At 62.4% G+C, this 14,218-nt stretch overlaps 1 protein-coding gene across 1 annotated transcript; it reads right to left on the bottom strand.

Moving 5' to 3' along the window:
- Positions 1-53: 53 nt before the first annotated feature.
- Positions 54-13,152, bottom strand: DOK4 (docking protein 4). The gene is made up of 9 exons (XM_054570367.1): positions 13,096-13,152; positions 7,498-7,756; positions 3,525-3,632; positions 3,247-3,361; positions 2,889-3,008; positions 2,596-2,785; positions 1,740-1,878; positions 1,414-1,537; positions 54-1,298 (listed from the first exon to the last, which is right to left on the bottom strand). The coding sequence occupies exons 2-9, from the start codon at positions 7,561-7,563 to the stop codon at positions 1,180-1,182; spliced, it is 981 nt and encodes a 326-aa protein (XP_054426342.1). The 5' UTR covers positions 7,564-7,756; positions 13,096-13,152; the 3' UTR covers positions 54-1,179.
- Between the last annotated feature and the right edge of the window lie 1,066 nt (positions 13,153-14,218).

The following is a 14,218-nucleotide window of genomic DNA, read 5'->3' on the forward strand; positions in this document are numbered from 1 at the left end:
AGGCCGGCTCGTTCCTCCGGGTGGTTGTCCCCTGGGTCAGGCTTAGCGCATGGCTGGCTGTGGCCACCCCCCGGCTCCAGAGCTTTGCTGGAGGGGCCTCTTGCTTTATCCTGCTGCCGCAACTCGAATAGTGGTTATTTACATCAAGGTAACAAGGTCTGTTCCCACAAATCAGAATCCTAAAGTATTTAAAAAAAAAAAAAAAAAACATACACACAACCAAAGGTTTGATGTGGATAGAAAGATAGCCCTTCTGCCCAGTAGTCAATAAATACCAGCACTAGAAAATCAATTGCTTTAATTGCATTTCAGCGGGAGCCTCAGCACCATGTGGGGCGGGGGGATGGGGAGGGCTGGTTTCTGAGTGCTTTCTGGCCAGAGGGTGGCCAGACACGGAGAGGGGCCCCTCTGCTGGGGCCCTGCCCATCCCAAGTCAGCGAGGGGGCAGCAGGGAGCTCCTCACAGCAGTCCTGCCCGTGTCCCTCCTGGCCTGCCCCAGGGTGGGGATGCGCTGGGGACTGGCTCACCTCCAGGCTGAGGCTACCAGCAACCCACCCAGAGGGCGGCTTAGCCTGCAAAGCAGGAAGGGGCCTGGGCAGAAATTTTCAAGCCAGATTTTCACCTGAGGTGTCACCCAGATGTCACCAAGTGGTACAGAGCAGGTTTGGATCTTCCTGTGCCACTCTAGCCCTGGAGGAACTAAGCCACCTGCTGCCTCAGCCTGCGGGCTGCCGGGGCAAAACCGGCCGAGCGCCGCCTGGAGTCCCGGTTGTCTCCTGGCTGGGCAGCTCGAGCGCGTCCTGGCAGCGGGAGGGCTGTGCCACCGGGGACATTCAAAGCCAGCCTTGACTGTGGCCTGGTCGTGGGGTTCAAAAATGTGTATGTGGTGGCAGGGAGGGACGGGGGGCATCTCGTTAATATAGAATATGTCATAAGCCATATATATTAAAATCATGAACAGTATATAGTCCCGTGGTGGCTCCAGCCCCTCACACATGCTCAGGTGGTGTGGCCAGCCCTGTGCCTTGGCCCAGCCTCACCCACGGGGGCAAGGAAGGGACAGCTTGCTCCCTGTCTCCAGGCTCTTGGCCAGTAGCCCCTCGAGGCGGTCCACGGTACGCTGCGGCCAGCCCCGCAGTGGGCAGCCACGGTAGTCATCAGTGCGCGCCAGCCCTCCTGTCACTGGGCTGGGGTCTTGGCCTCGCTGCCGTCCCCCTGGCTGGGCTTTGGCTTTAGCAGGATGAATCTGTTGAGGAGGTCCGTTTCTGAGCTGGCCTGGGCTGCCCCACACCCCTCACCTGCAGACACAGAGGCAGGCTCAGGACTCCGGTCCAGGTGGAAAGACCCCTGCCCAGAAGGCCTTGTCTTGCGCAGCCTCGGGGCAGGTGGCCGTGGGGCGCTGCAGGGACTCACCGGCGTAGCTGGAAGCCTCGGCGATGTTCTGGGAGCCTGTGATGTGGTGCCAGTAGGCGCTGCGGGGCAGCATGGTCGTGGGTGTGCAGGGGTAGGAGTAGTGCTCCGTGCCCTTGTTGAGCAGCTGTGGGCCAGAGAAGGGGTCCCTCCCATTAGCCCCGGGAGCCGTGGCTTACCCCCGACAGCCCGGCCCGAGCCCTGCCTCTCTGCCTCTGCTGTGTGCACTGCATGGAGACGCTGGCGCACTCCGGGCACTGGCCTGCCGGCCGGCCTGTCCACCCACCGGACTCCCCTGCACCGGGGGCCCAAGACGCCCACTGCCTCACCCGCACATTCTTCTCCATTTCTAGCAGGACCCGCTTGTGCTGCTCAGCAATGGCCAGGGTGGCACTGTGGACCCTCTGGTAAATCTGTTCCCCTTCCTGCGTCTGGAAGGTGTAGAGCCCTTCGCCAGCATCACACATCCTGGGGACACAAGAGGCGAGGTGTTGGGGACTCCATCCCACACATGCACGTACCCGATGGGCTCTCCTGCACCCCTGGGAAACGCGTGGGGCTGCTGCGCAGGGTCTGACCACACACGGCACGGACAGATGGACTGAGCATTTTCAGTGTGCCAGGTGGTGGTCTAAATCCTTTACAAGAATTAGCCCATTCAGTTTTCTCAGCCACCCTCCCTGTTCCATGCACTTACAGTGTCCTCGTTATTCGGGGTTTTCCCAAACCCCTTTACAGCGAGGGGACTGAGGCATATACAAAGTAAGTAACTTCACCAAGGTTACACGGTGGATCACACAGAATTCAAGTCTAGGCAAGCTGCCCCCTGAGTTCATGCTGTGGGTGCCCAATCCTCACCACGACTCCACGAGGTTAGGGGCTTTTCTTGTCCCCACTGTGACAGATGAGGCAACTGAGAGTGAGGCCCACAATCCCAGAACCTGTCCCTGCCAGTGCCTGCATCTGGTGCGAGGCCAAGCAGTTTGATTTCAGTAAACCGCCCCCCTCCCCCACCTGCCCGCGGTGAGCCTCCGTTTCTTCATCGGTAAAATGGGAATGGTACACTCCCTTTCGGGTGGCTACGCTGATCAGTTCCTTAAGTTCCCAGCACAGTGCCTGACACAGGTGAGTGGCAGCCACCCTCATGACCATGTTGGTTGGCGGGGGGAGGTAAGGGGGTCCTACCGGCCAGCCTCGAAGGTAAAGCGTGTGGCATCCCGTCCGTAGCGGCGCAGCGAGCAGAGGGGCCACGAGACGAGCTTCACGCGGGGGTTGTGTATGTCCCAGAGGTAGATGTTCTCGTGGGTGATCTGCAGCTTGCACTCGCCATATACATCCAGGTTGGGGCACGGCAACAGGAAGACGTTAAAGCGGTCTGCACGGGGAGAGGGTGGAGCGGGCCTGGAGCTTCCCCGGGGAGGCCTCCCGCCGCGCCGGCCCCGCCCCGCCACCCCTCCCCCTCCCCCGCGGCGCCTCACCTGTCTGCTCACACTGCACCCCGGGGGCCAGGAGGTCCGGCTCTCCCAGACTGATGTCGTTGAGCCTCGACCCGAGGCACTCCACAGACAGGGTCTTGTACCACTCCTCCGCCTCCAGCTCTGGAGAAAACGGGACCTCACCGTGCTGCCCGCAGCCCGCCCCGCCTACTCAGCCGGGGCAGTCCCACCAGGCAGGGCAGGGAGGGCACGGCCAGCGAGTTCTGCTGGCCTGCCCACCTCATCCTGGGGGCCTGCCCACTCGAAGGCACCCCCAAGCATCACATACCAGCCAGGGCTGGCCCTGCTCTGCCTTCTCCCACGGGGTTGCTGGACGGAGGCCTGCACCCCCGGTCCTCACCTGAGTCGCAGGTGAAGGTACGAGCTGAGTCATCAGTGAATATGATGGCCACCGCCTGCCTCTTGGTCTCCTTGGGGAGCCGCGTGACACACTTGACATTGCTGATCTCAGTCACCTGGGGCAGCAGCATCCACAAAGGACTCAGCCAGGTTGGACTGCCTCCCTCTGCATCCCCCACAGTTCTGTCCCCCTCCCCCACAGGAGGGCGCTCTTGGACCTCGGGACTCGTAAATCATCATTGCTTACAGGTTAGAGGAGCTAGGGCCCCGGCCCCTCACCTTGGGGCAGCCTCGGAGGCACACTGACTTCTCGTCCGGATACTTCTCCAGCCGCTGGGGCCCCTTGCTGGAGGACTTCCGGAACACCAGCCAGCAGCGGCGGTAGATCTGTGGGGCAAGATGACCCAGGGATCAGGCTTCCCTGGCCTGCTGGCCACCCAACAGGGCCCTGCAGTTACCCCTGCCTGCCGCAGGGGGCAGCACCACACAGGCTACGCCCGGAGGCCCCAGCCCAGGAGAGAACCTGGAGCTGCTGACTCCAGCTTGACACTCCCCCTGGGTGGGGTGGGGGGGGCGGTGTTCCCCTGCCCAAACTGAACAGGCTATCATTTCTTGGCTGGCTCTGAGGGGCTGTTCCACAAAGGGTGAACTCTGTTTACAGAGAGCTCAGCTCTGAGTGTACAGTTGACCCCTGAACCACACAGGTTTGAATTGCTTATACAGCACATGGATTTTTTTTTTCAATAAACATACAGTCCACCTTCTGTATCCTGGGTATCACAGGATGTTCTTTCATCCTCACCCAAGGACGTACTTATTGAATTTAGAGAGAGGGGAAGGGAGGGAGAGAGGGAGAGAAACATTAATGTGAGAGAGAAACATGGATCGGGATCGAACCAGCAACCCAGGCATGTGCCCTAACAGGGAATCAAACTGGTGACCTTCTGGTTTATGAGGACGATGCTCCCACCAACCAAGCCACAGCGGCCAGGGCTTCACAGGACTTTTAATCTGCGGTTGGGCATCTGTGGATGTGGAAGGCCCACTGTACGCATTGTTCCTATGCAATTCTATGTAAGGGACTTGAGCATTGTGAATTTTGGTACCTGCAGGGGCCCTGGAACCAATCTCCTATGGGTACCGAGGGACAGCCGAGGAGTCAAAAGACGTTCTACTGTGCGGGAAAGGGCTCGGCGCCCCAACCTCCACATCATTCTACTGTGACAGAAGTAGCCAACATTTACCGAGTGCCCCTTATTGGTCCTTTCTGGTATCGGCGCTCTACACAGTTAACCTAAGGGTCACTCTTGAGGTCAGTTCTGTTCTGTCCATTTTATAGATAAGGAAACTGAGGCACCAAAAGTTACATAACAGCTAATAAATGGTAGAGTTAGTCTTTCGAACAGGCTGTTTATCCACAGAGCCGAAATTCGGAGCCCCCTGCTCACAAAGTCCTGCCTGGGGCTCCAGCAGCACCAGCCGCACAGAGGGAGTGTCCTGGGGACAGGGATCGGCCCCGTTTCCACTCCCGGCCTGCACTGCACCACAGCCTCGTCCTCGGAGCTGCCGGGCCAGGGCTCGATGTGGGCAATGCCCGCTCTGGACTCCAGGAGCTTCCACTCACCCTCCTTTCATTCTCCAACCAGCCCTGGGGCGTAGGGGGCCAGGGCGAGTGGCCGGTTCCATTTGGGAAACCAGAGCCAGGAACCTGGGGTTACACTGGAGCACAGGGCCTTCCCTGGCAAGACTCCCTCCGTGTCCAGCCACTGCCCATGACCCTGCGCCTAAAACCACCCAAATCCTTTATAGCTCCTTGGACTCTTCCCAAGGGCCACAGAGCCAGAGAGGGAGCAGGTCATTCTCTAGGGCTCCAGGGGCAGACTGGTGGGCCAGACAACTTGAGGGGTGGCCTTGGCCCCCTGGCCGGGCTGCAGACTCTTCCTCCCATGCCCCCCACCCCCTGCCTCAGCCCAGAGTCTGGCTGGCACGCACCTCCCCTCTCAGCGGGCACTCTGGAGGCCTGCAGACCCCATCCCCCAGAAATCTCTGGTGCTCCTCACAATGGCCAACAGTGGGGAGACCAAGGGGTGGCCCAGAGCAGAGCAGAGCAGAGGAGGTGAGGGGCTTCTGGGCCATAGCCCCTGCCCCCTCCCAGCCCTGTTCTGCTATGAAGGCACCAGGTCCATGGCAGGCAGAGTCCCGGGTGCAGGGGGCCTGGGCAGCCCCCATCCCGCAATCCTGGCTCAGCCCCTGGCCTACCTACCTAAACGGCAGCAGGCCTCACTCAGCTCTCAGCCCGGAGCTCCTTCAGGGCAAACACGGTGTTTCATTCTCAGAACCCTCACTCACATCCTGAGAGCCTCGTTAACAGAGCTCTGAATGACCGTATGACAGGCCGTGAATGAATGGATGGATGGACGCGTGACCCAGATATGCCCCGCCAGGTTGGGCTCCACGCAGCCTGCAGCGTCAGGGGCGAAAGGCCTGGGGGGCCCGAGCACCCTGGTTGCCTGGTTACAGGGATACACACACTCACAGAGCCCCAGGGAGCCACTGCGCTCAAGAGCCCTCCTTCCCCACTTCTCACAGGTCTTTGATCACTATTTCAGACACACTGCCACAGCGCTGCCTGGGAGGAAGGCCTGGCAGGTAGGAGGGTGGGCTCCTGGTCTCTTGCAGACCCTCCCCCCTCCCCTCTGTGGGAGAGACATAATGGCTGTCCTGGGGGTGACTGCAGTCCCGGTATCAGGTTTGTCTGGAGAAGCTGAATTCCCGGGGGGCGGTGGCTCGGCCATGCCTCAGCTCCCAACGTCCCTTCCCCAGGTTGTGCCCACCTTGGAGCTTCCCCTTCTGCCAGGACAGCTCTCACACTGAGCCCAGTGGCTGCCCCAAGCGGCCTGCCTTCCAGGCAAGCTTTGTCCTGCACAGGGCCTCAGCCCAGCTGGCCCCTGGGGACCTGGTAGTCCGGCGCCCATAGGAATGAGGAGCCACACTAGGAGCTGGGCCGCCGCCCACTCAGCACCGCCCCCCCCCCACCTCAGCCTCAGCATCTCTGTGCTCCCAGTGGGCTCCAGCCCCCTCTCAGGGTAAAAGCAGAAGGGCTCGTGGCCACCAGAGCCCAGTCTCCTGGGCTGGAGCCGAGGATGGGACAGGAATCCGAATTCAGATAAGGCTGCAAACATGCCCACCCGCACAGGGCCCCCAGGCAGGAGGGAGAGCCCCTCTCCAAGGCCAGCGCTGCTCCGTCCTGTGCCCAGGCAGTCCCTAGGCCAGGGAGCTGGTATGGAGCCCGGCTCCTCCCCCACCCCACTCTGGCACAGCCAGGAAGCCTTGAGCAGTCTGATCCCACCCGGACCCCACCAAGGCCAGGGGGAGGGAAGAAGGGAGGCACCAGAGACCCGGGTAACACACTAGACTTGGGCCACCTCAGTCACCAGCGTTTCTTTCTTTCCTTTCTTTTCCAGGAGGGGGCTGCCGCCTGACCTCTCAGTGCAGGGGGGAAGGGTGGGCAGCGGGACAGGGGCAGCTAGCTCCTGGACAATTCCGCGAGATCATTAAGTGGGGCCCTGGGGCCCCTGCTTATGCCTTGTGGGGGGTCTTCACCAGCAGGGGGCGGGAGAGGGCACACACCCAGGTATATCTGAGGCTTCGTCTCCAAGCCTCAGCTCCAGGCCACGCCGGGCACAGCGGGAGCAACTCAGGGCCACAGCCCCGAGTTCTCATTCAGAAACCACATACACATCGGCCTCTGCGCCCGTCGCGCCCCCACGGCCGGCCACGCTCCTTTTCAAACACTCCTTTAACGGTAAAAGCAACAACCAAAGATAAATACCTGTACACAGAAAGCAATGGGAAGCAGGGGTCCAGAAGGTACTTAAAAGAAAGGCAGCCGGGAGAGGGGAGGGGAGAAGGAGGGAGGCAGCCCTGGGAGAGGGGCAGCGGGGAAGTGAGAAGGGGGTCTCAGCTCAGAGGCAGCCCGACATTTCCAGCGCTCCTGGCCCCTGCCGCTGCCCTGGCGACAACTTCAACAATAGCTAAGGAGCCTCGGCGGCCACCGCTGGCCCAGCCGCTGGGATGCCAGCCAGTCCTGCCGGGCGGGGGCTGCAGCAGGCAGGGCCGGGCCCGGGCACATGCCAGGCAGCCGGCCGGCCGGGAGCCCAGCGACCGCAAATGCACGATGCCGGGCCCTGTACCCCGACCCGCCAAGTCCTCCGTGCCTGTCCCTCAGCAGGGCCCTCAGAGGGCGGCTCACCCCAAGCTTCCTGCTCTTCATCCTCACATAGCCTTGCTTGACGATGTCGTTGAAATTGGTCGCCATGGTTTCCCCACCGTTTCTTGGACTCAGGGCCTGGCCAAGGCGAGGCGAGGGATGCCCAGGTGGCCTCAGTTTCGGGCTCCTCGGATCACCTGTTCGAGGTCCCCCTTCGGGGCTTCCGTGCAGCGGCAGAGCCGGCCGCTCCTCACCTCGCCCGCCTCAGCATTGTTCTAGCAGCTCCTTCGCCCGGTGCCTGCTGGAAATAAAAATGACAGGGAGATTAGACAGTGACATCTTTCTCTTCCCTGGCTGTCTCGCTCTTTTTTCCTTCCTCTTCCCACACTCCTCCCTCCCCTCCTCCCCCCTCCTCCCGCCCTTCTTCCTTCCCTTCCCTCCCCACCCCTGGACGACAGAACCATTCAGGAAAAACCGAGGTGGAGGCAGCCGCGAGGAAAATGGTCCAGCCCAGTCCCCTCCCTCACGGCTGGGGCTGGCAGTTAACCCCTTCCTGGGAGGAAGGGCGCTGGCACCGCGGTGGAGGTGGGGGCAGTGGAAGAGGTGGCCGGGGAGCTGCTGTCCGGCCCTCTCTCCTGTTACAACTTTGGGGCAGACTTAGGGCAACTTGCCCCCTCCCTGCGCAGGAGAACCACGGAAGCCTCCCAGAGATGGAGGGGTCCCCAGGCGATGGCAACAAGAATGTTCCCTGAGGTTAGGAACAATTTGCTTTGTCAGTCTCAGCAGACACGCCCCCACCCCAATCCCTCTACCCACCCCATCCCTCTACCCACCCCATCCTATACCGGCTTCTCTCCAGCCCCAGGCAGGAAGCTGAGAATGTCACCTCCGGCAGCTGGGACCCTGCTCCCAGCTCCTGGAACTCTTTAGCAGCTCCTCTGGGTGTTGCTTCCTGGGTGGGAGGGCAGAGTCCAGCGGGGCGGGCCCACAGATAAGCCTGAGGAATGTGCCGCCAGCCTGCCGGAGGTGGCCCTGGTACAGCAGAGGTCTCGCCCCGCCCTGGTGCTGGGAAGGCGCTGGCTCAGGCCGGGCCACACAGTGTCTTCCACCCCCGCCCCATGTCCTGAGCATGGGCAGAAGTTGATTACAGGGAGAACTAGCAGTCACCTGGGCCTGGGGCGGAGGACACAGCCAGGTGGCAGAAGGGATGCCAAGGGAAAGTCAAGTGGGGCGGGAAATGTGAGTGCCAACAAGGACCACTCAGAATCAGATTATGAATCAACAGATAATGAAGGCTGGGACGCGGGGCGGGGCGGTCTCAGTGGTGACCCAGTGCAACACCCATTTCACAGATGAAAAAATAAAGTTGCCCAGAGAGGCTAAGCAGCATGGCTAAGGCCACACAGCACGCCCAGGGCGCGCACGCAGCCGAGGACGAATGAGAAGTTTCCGAGCAGGGGATGGACGCAGGCGCGATGTGGGGAATGTCGCGCAGCCATCCCTGGCTGCTCGCCACCTCCTAAGCCCTCTCTGACGTCCAGGCTCGGGCAGGGCTGTGCCAGCGGCATGGCCCCCCACGTCTTCAGGATCGCTGGGCGGGACGAGCAGCATTTCTGGGGTCAGCTGGGCATCTCTGCTGCCAGGAGAGAGCCTGGGGCAGCCGTGCTGCTGGATCTGCCGGCAGCTTGGCATTAATTAATCTCCTGGAGGCCTGTCTGTTGAGTCCCTAACAAGGAACCAGATGGGACCAGCCCAGTGGGCATATGCAAACAAGGCGGGTGAGGGGGGGCATGCACCCCTATCCCACTTGCGTCCTGACAGGCCCTGCAGCACCCCCTCAGCTGCCCCCCTGTCCATTCACTCCCTCCCATGTGAGACGCCCAAGCGGTCTGCTTCCCTCCTGCAAAGTCTGGTCTGGGCTCCCCTCCCTGGCTCTGGCTCCCAGTGGCCCTGCCACACCTGGGCTCCGGCCATCAGAGACAGGTTAATTTTCCCAGCTCTGTCTCCACCACCAGCCCCAGGGGCTGCGTGGCCCCCAAAGCAAGGACCAGCTCCATAAATTTCCCCTCAAGACGACAGCAGGCTGGCCCCTGGCTATGTGGCCACAGCATGGAAGGCCCCTTTCGGGTCATGCGTACGAGGAAACCCCAAGGCCCTGGGTTCCTTCAAGGCGGCCCCAATGGGGGAACAGCCAGGCGTATCAATCCAGCTGGCTGGGTAGTTCAAGCCAGCCGCTAACAATTCTGTGCCTCTGTCTCTCCATTATTTAAAAAAAAAAAAAAAAGCATAAATCCAACAACTTTAAATGAGAAAATAAATCCATGAGGCACCTGCCTGCCCACTTCGGAACCAGAGCTTCCGCCTCAAACACAAGGGTTGTTCTCATTTCAAGAGCTGCTGCCCAGCCAAAGGCCTAGAAACGACCACAGCGCGGCCAAGACCCACCTGCCTCATGCAGGCCTCCCTTCCCGGCTCCACCAGCCACTTCCCCAGCGCACCCCCCGGCCACGGTGGCCACCCAGCTCTCAGGAGCACCCTGCCATGTCCGCCCGTAGGTCCACACCCTGTCCCAGACCCCAGACCCTAGAGTCAGCCCCACACAAACCAGCGGAAAAGCAAACTTCCACGGGAAGCCCGGGTGGCCAAGGGCCCGCTGGCTCGCACCGGCCCTGTGTCCCAGGGAGCTCTGCCCCACGCAGCTCCTAACGAGGTTTGCAAGAGCAAACCCTGCCTGCCACCCAAAATAGTCCAGCAAAGGGGATTGGGGAGGTGGGGAGGGGAGGGGAACGGCCAGCAGTGGAACCACAGACTTGACAAGCAATAGGATCAGGTGGGGCGGGGTGGCGGGGCGGGGGGGGGGACCTGGAACCGGCCCAGCCCCAGAGGGACTGCACTTGTGTTGAGCTAGAGATGGCCCCAGGATGAGCTGCGTGGGCCCCGTGGGCATCAAGGGGTAGAGCAGGGCTCAGCAGGCCAGCTGGGCCATCGTCACCAGGGCCACTTTGCTCTTGGCTCCTGAGCCCCTACCATCAGCTCTGCCTCTTGCCAGCCTGCAGCAGGAAAGAAGGCCCCACTAATTCAAGGGGACCTGCGGTCTCGGGCCTGTGGGCTCAGCTCCGAGCACCCAGAGATGGGAAGCAGGGTGGCCAGCAGCCCCCTCCCCACTGCAGGGGGAAACAAGGGTCTCCCGTTTCCCCTCCCAGCCTGGCACCCTCACAGCTGAGACAAGCCACCCAGAGAGCACCAGCCCCAAGCCAGGCTACCACTGGCACCTGCACCGAGAGAGCAGGACCAAGCTGCCCCTCTCCCAGGAAAAGGTAGGTGTCCCATGGGGAGGGGGCGGGGGGCTCCCTGGTGCCCAGCAGGGGGCGGGGCGGGGCTCTCCTGCCCACCTGCCCCACGGGCAGCCGCACCAAGCACTCCCTCCCTGCACCTGGATTCTGCCTGGAGGCTTTGGCTCCAGAACAAACGCTACTCGCTGCTGTTGGCAACCAATGACTGAGCAGGAGCAGCTGCCTGCCCGACTGGGCCTCCCCACCCCATGACAGATCGGATCTTATCAGGGCTTCAGGACATCCCTACCTGGACACCTGGCTCCCTGGTGTCTCTCTATCTCCGCCCCACAGTAAAGATCCCACCCACGGGCAGGATCCTCACCCGCACCAGGGACACTCCCCCTCACCTGTGGCCTGGCCCTCTCCCCCAGTGTGACTGCTATTGGGGCCAGGAAGGGTCCCCCTCCACCTCCTCCCAACCCCCACCCGGTGCAAATCCCCCCAGTTGGGAAGAGAGGAACCATGAAATGAGGGACAGCCGAACAGCCCGTGTCTCCTGGGCCCTTCGGTCAGGAAAGCGGTGTTGTGCCTCCACAGGACGGCCACCCTGCTCGCTCCCGGTCCCCACCCACCCCTCCGCTTGTCTGCCCCTGCTCAGTGCTCTGCTCAGTGCTCTGCTCAGTGCTCCCGGCCACAGCCTCGCTGGCCTTTCTTCTTTCTCCACCAGTCTAACTCCTTCCCACGCAGGACCCCTGCTGCCGTTCCCCGCCTACGACACTGTTCCCTCCAATGGTCCCAGGGGTCCTTCTGCCGCTTCCTTCAGGCCGCACCTCAAAGGCCGCCTCCGCAGACAGGCTTGCCCTGACCACCCGAGACAAAGGAGCCCCACCATCAGCTTGAATTACAACATCCGGTTTCACAGTCCTCGCCACGCGCGTCACCAGAGGATTTTCTTGTCCCTCCATCAGTTGGTTGGCTAGTCGGCGGCTCAGTCTCCTAGAGCGCCCTAGCAGGTCAGCTCTCTGGTGCCAGGCCCTGTCTGCCTAGGTAACGACGCCATCCTAGCGCCTAGAACGTGCCTCATGCAGGGTGCGAGCTCGGTATTTGGGGACTGAAAGCATCATTCTCTCCAGGGTTTTCGTCCCCGTGCTTTTGCCCACTAACTACCACCTGGCTGGACCAGGCTCAGCTCCCAGAGGTGTGATTTCCAGGTGTGTGAGCAGCGGTGGGCTCCCAGCTCCCGGACCCCTGGCTCTTCCAGTGCCGCCTCCATGGCCCACGAGCCGTTGTTCCTGGAGACCCAGCAGGCCTCGGACCCACAGTTTGGTTCAAAGCTGCCTGGGGGAGTGAACATTGCTGAACATTGCTGACACAGTGTCCAGGCCTGGCTGGGGTGGTTTTCCCCCTCCGCCCTCCCCCCACCCCTCCCCTACCTCCAGCAGGTTGTTGGGTGAGGTCACGTCCAGCCCTGCTGCCCTGCCCCAGAGGGAAGGGCTAGAAGTAGCCAGCTCCCAGGCACAGAGAGGCAAGCAGCCGGCTAGGAGGGGACACAGCTCCTGAGACCCATCCCTTGTCAGGGACAGGAATGGCCTGCACAGGAGCCACGTCCCTCTGAAGGAGCAAGAAAAATATCCGTGCTAAGCAAGCCCAGCCTCTGGTCACTGCTATGCTCGCTGCCCTTGACTGTGGGATCCTTACACCCCAAACCCTCCGTGCAAGTGTCCTGGCAGCTGTGGCTTGGGACAGGCAGGCTGCACAGAGGCTCTGCCCTGCTCCCATTGCCCAGGTGCCCAGACTCCTTCCTGTCCCTTTGCAGGGACAGGAAGCATTGAACTGGAAGCAGGGGGCCCTGGGGCTGCAGCGGGTGGACAGGACCCCAGGGCTAGGGGAGAAAGGTTCAAGGACAGCAGTGGCTGACCATGAGTTTAAGTTATAGGGTGGGAACCATTTGCAGGCGGGGGGCGGGCAGTGGGGGCAGGTGGGGTAGTGAAAACAGTCTCTTGGGATTTAACAGAACTGAGGGAGCAGGAAAGTGGGGAGCAGGGACGTGGGGGCCGCGCGGGATGGGTTATGCCCCTTGGCGATGGCAGGCCCAGGAGCTGGTAGCACAGGGCCCTGGGCTTCTCAGATGGATATATGAGGGGTAGAGGGGAGGTCAGGCCCCGACCGGGCCCCTGTGCAGAGGGGGAGCTCAGGGGATAGGTTCTAGGGCCTTCGCTGGCTCTGGGGGGCAGGTCCCTGAGCCTTGTCCCCCGCCCCCGAGTAGGAAGGACCCCTGGGCTCGGAGAGTTCTCCGGCTGGAGTCGCCGCAGGTCTCCCGGGCTCGGCCTACGGTCCCCTTTCCCGACTCGCGCCCCCTAGTTACCTGGGACCCGCGGCCCGGGCCGGGGGCGTTCGCAGGGCGGGTGGCGGGCCAGACTCCTGCGCGCGTCACGGCGAGGCCGGCGGCGGCGGCGGCGGGGCGGCGGCGGCGGGGCGGCGGCGGCGCCGGGCTCCGGGCGGGGATGGCGAAGGAGGCGCGGCCGCCGGGCTCCGGCTCCAGCGGGGACTGGGGTGCGCTCCCCGCCCCGCCGTGCCCCGCCCCGCCCCGCCCGCGCCGCTACCGGGCGCCCGGCCCCAGTCGTATTCCTCCGAGCCGCGGGACACGCGCGCCACCGCCTCCCTCGGCGCGCCTCCGCGGCCCCTTCGGGTCGCCCTCGGTACCCGGCTCAGCCCCACCGCCCCCTCTGGGCCCACATCCTAATCTCGCATCGCTTCTCAGCCCTTGAAAAGTGAACCCCACATCAGCTGCCAGCCCCCCAACCTCAGTTCCCAGCTTCTTCAGGAATCACACCCACCCACTGCTGCCCTTCCCCCAGAACCCCCAGTGACCCCCTTAGGGCACTCCCCAACCCCTTACACACATGCTGGGTAGCACATAAGCTCCTCCATCCCTGACATGGGCTCCCAAGAAGTCTGCCCGCCTCTCCTTCCCTCCTCTGGCCCCTCAACCCGCAGAACGCCCAGAACTCCCATTCTCTGTCCCCCTGAGACATTGCCCTCAAGTCCACACCCCATTCCCCTCGGCCATCCCCAGCGCGCGCGCGCATGCACCTCAATGTGGGGGTCCCCCACCTCGCCCCTGCAGGGGCTGGTCCCTGCCCTGCGGGACCTCTGCTGGGCCAGGAAGGGAGGGGGATGCACCCAGGGTCTCCCCTCAGCGGGGACAGCCTCCTCCCTCTGGTTTTCAGGCCTGCACCCTCTTGCACCGGTGGTTCTCACAGTGCCGCCTGGGCTAGAGCGTCAACATCACCCTTATGTATTAGAAATGCAAACTCCCTGTCCCACCCAGACCTCCGAAATCGGACTGGGACTGGGGCTGTGGCACCCAGAGGTCTGTTTTTCAAAGCCCCCAGGTGTTTCTGACGCCCATTCACCACTGCTTTAGACCAAATATACAGAGCAAAACCATTGTCCAGCTTTCTGAGGTGGATGAACCTGAGGCAGCA

This window comes from Pteronotus mesoamericanus, unplaced genomic scaffold (genome assembly GCF_021234165.1).
Source record: "Pteronotus mesoamericanus isolate MK-2021 breed Mesoamerican mustached bat unplaced genomic scaffold, CSHL_Meso_final contig_202, whole genome shotgun sequence".
In the NCBI taxonomy this organism is placed as follows: domain Eukaryota; kingdom Metazoa; phylum Chordata; class Mammalia; order Chiroptera; family Mormoopidae; genus Pteronotus; species Pteronotus mesoamericanus.

Coding starts and splice junctions, on each gene's coding strand:
- DOK4 (XM_054570367.1), bottom strand. CDS start 7,563: ATGGCGACCAATTTCAACGACATCGTCAAGCAAGGCTATGTGAGGATG. Junction 2,786..2,888: donor GGTGCAGTGTGAGCAGACAG/GTGAGGCGCCGC, acceptor CTCCCCGTGCAG/ACCGCTTTAACGTCTTCCTG. Junction 1,299..1,413: donor CGAGGCTTCCAGCTACGCCG/GTGAGTCCCTGC, acceptor CTGTGTCTGCAG/GTGAGGGGTGTGGGGCAGCC.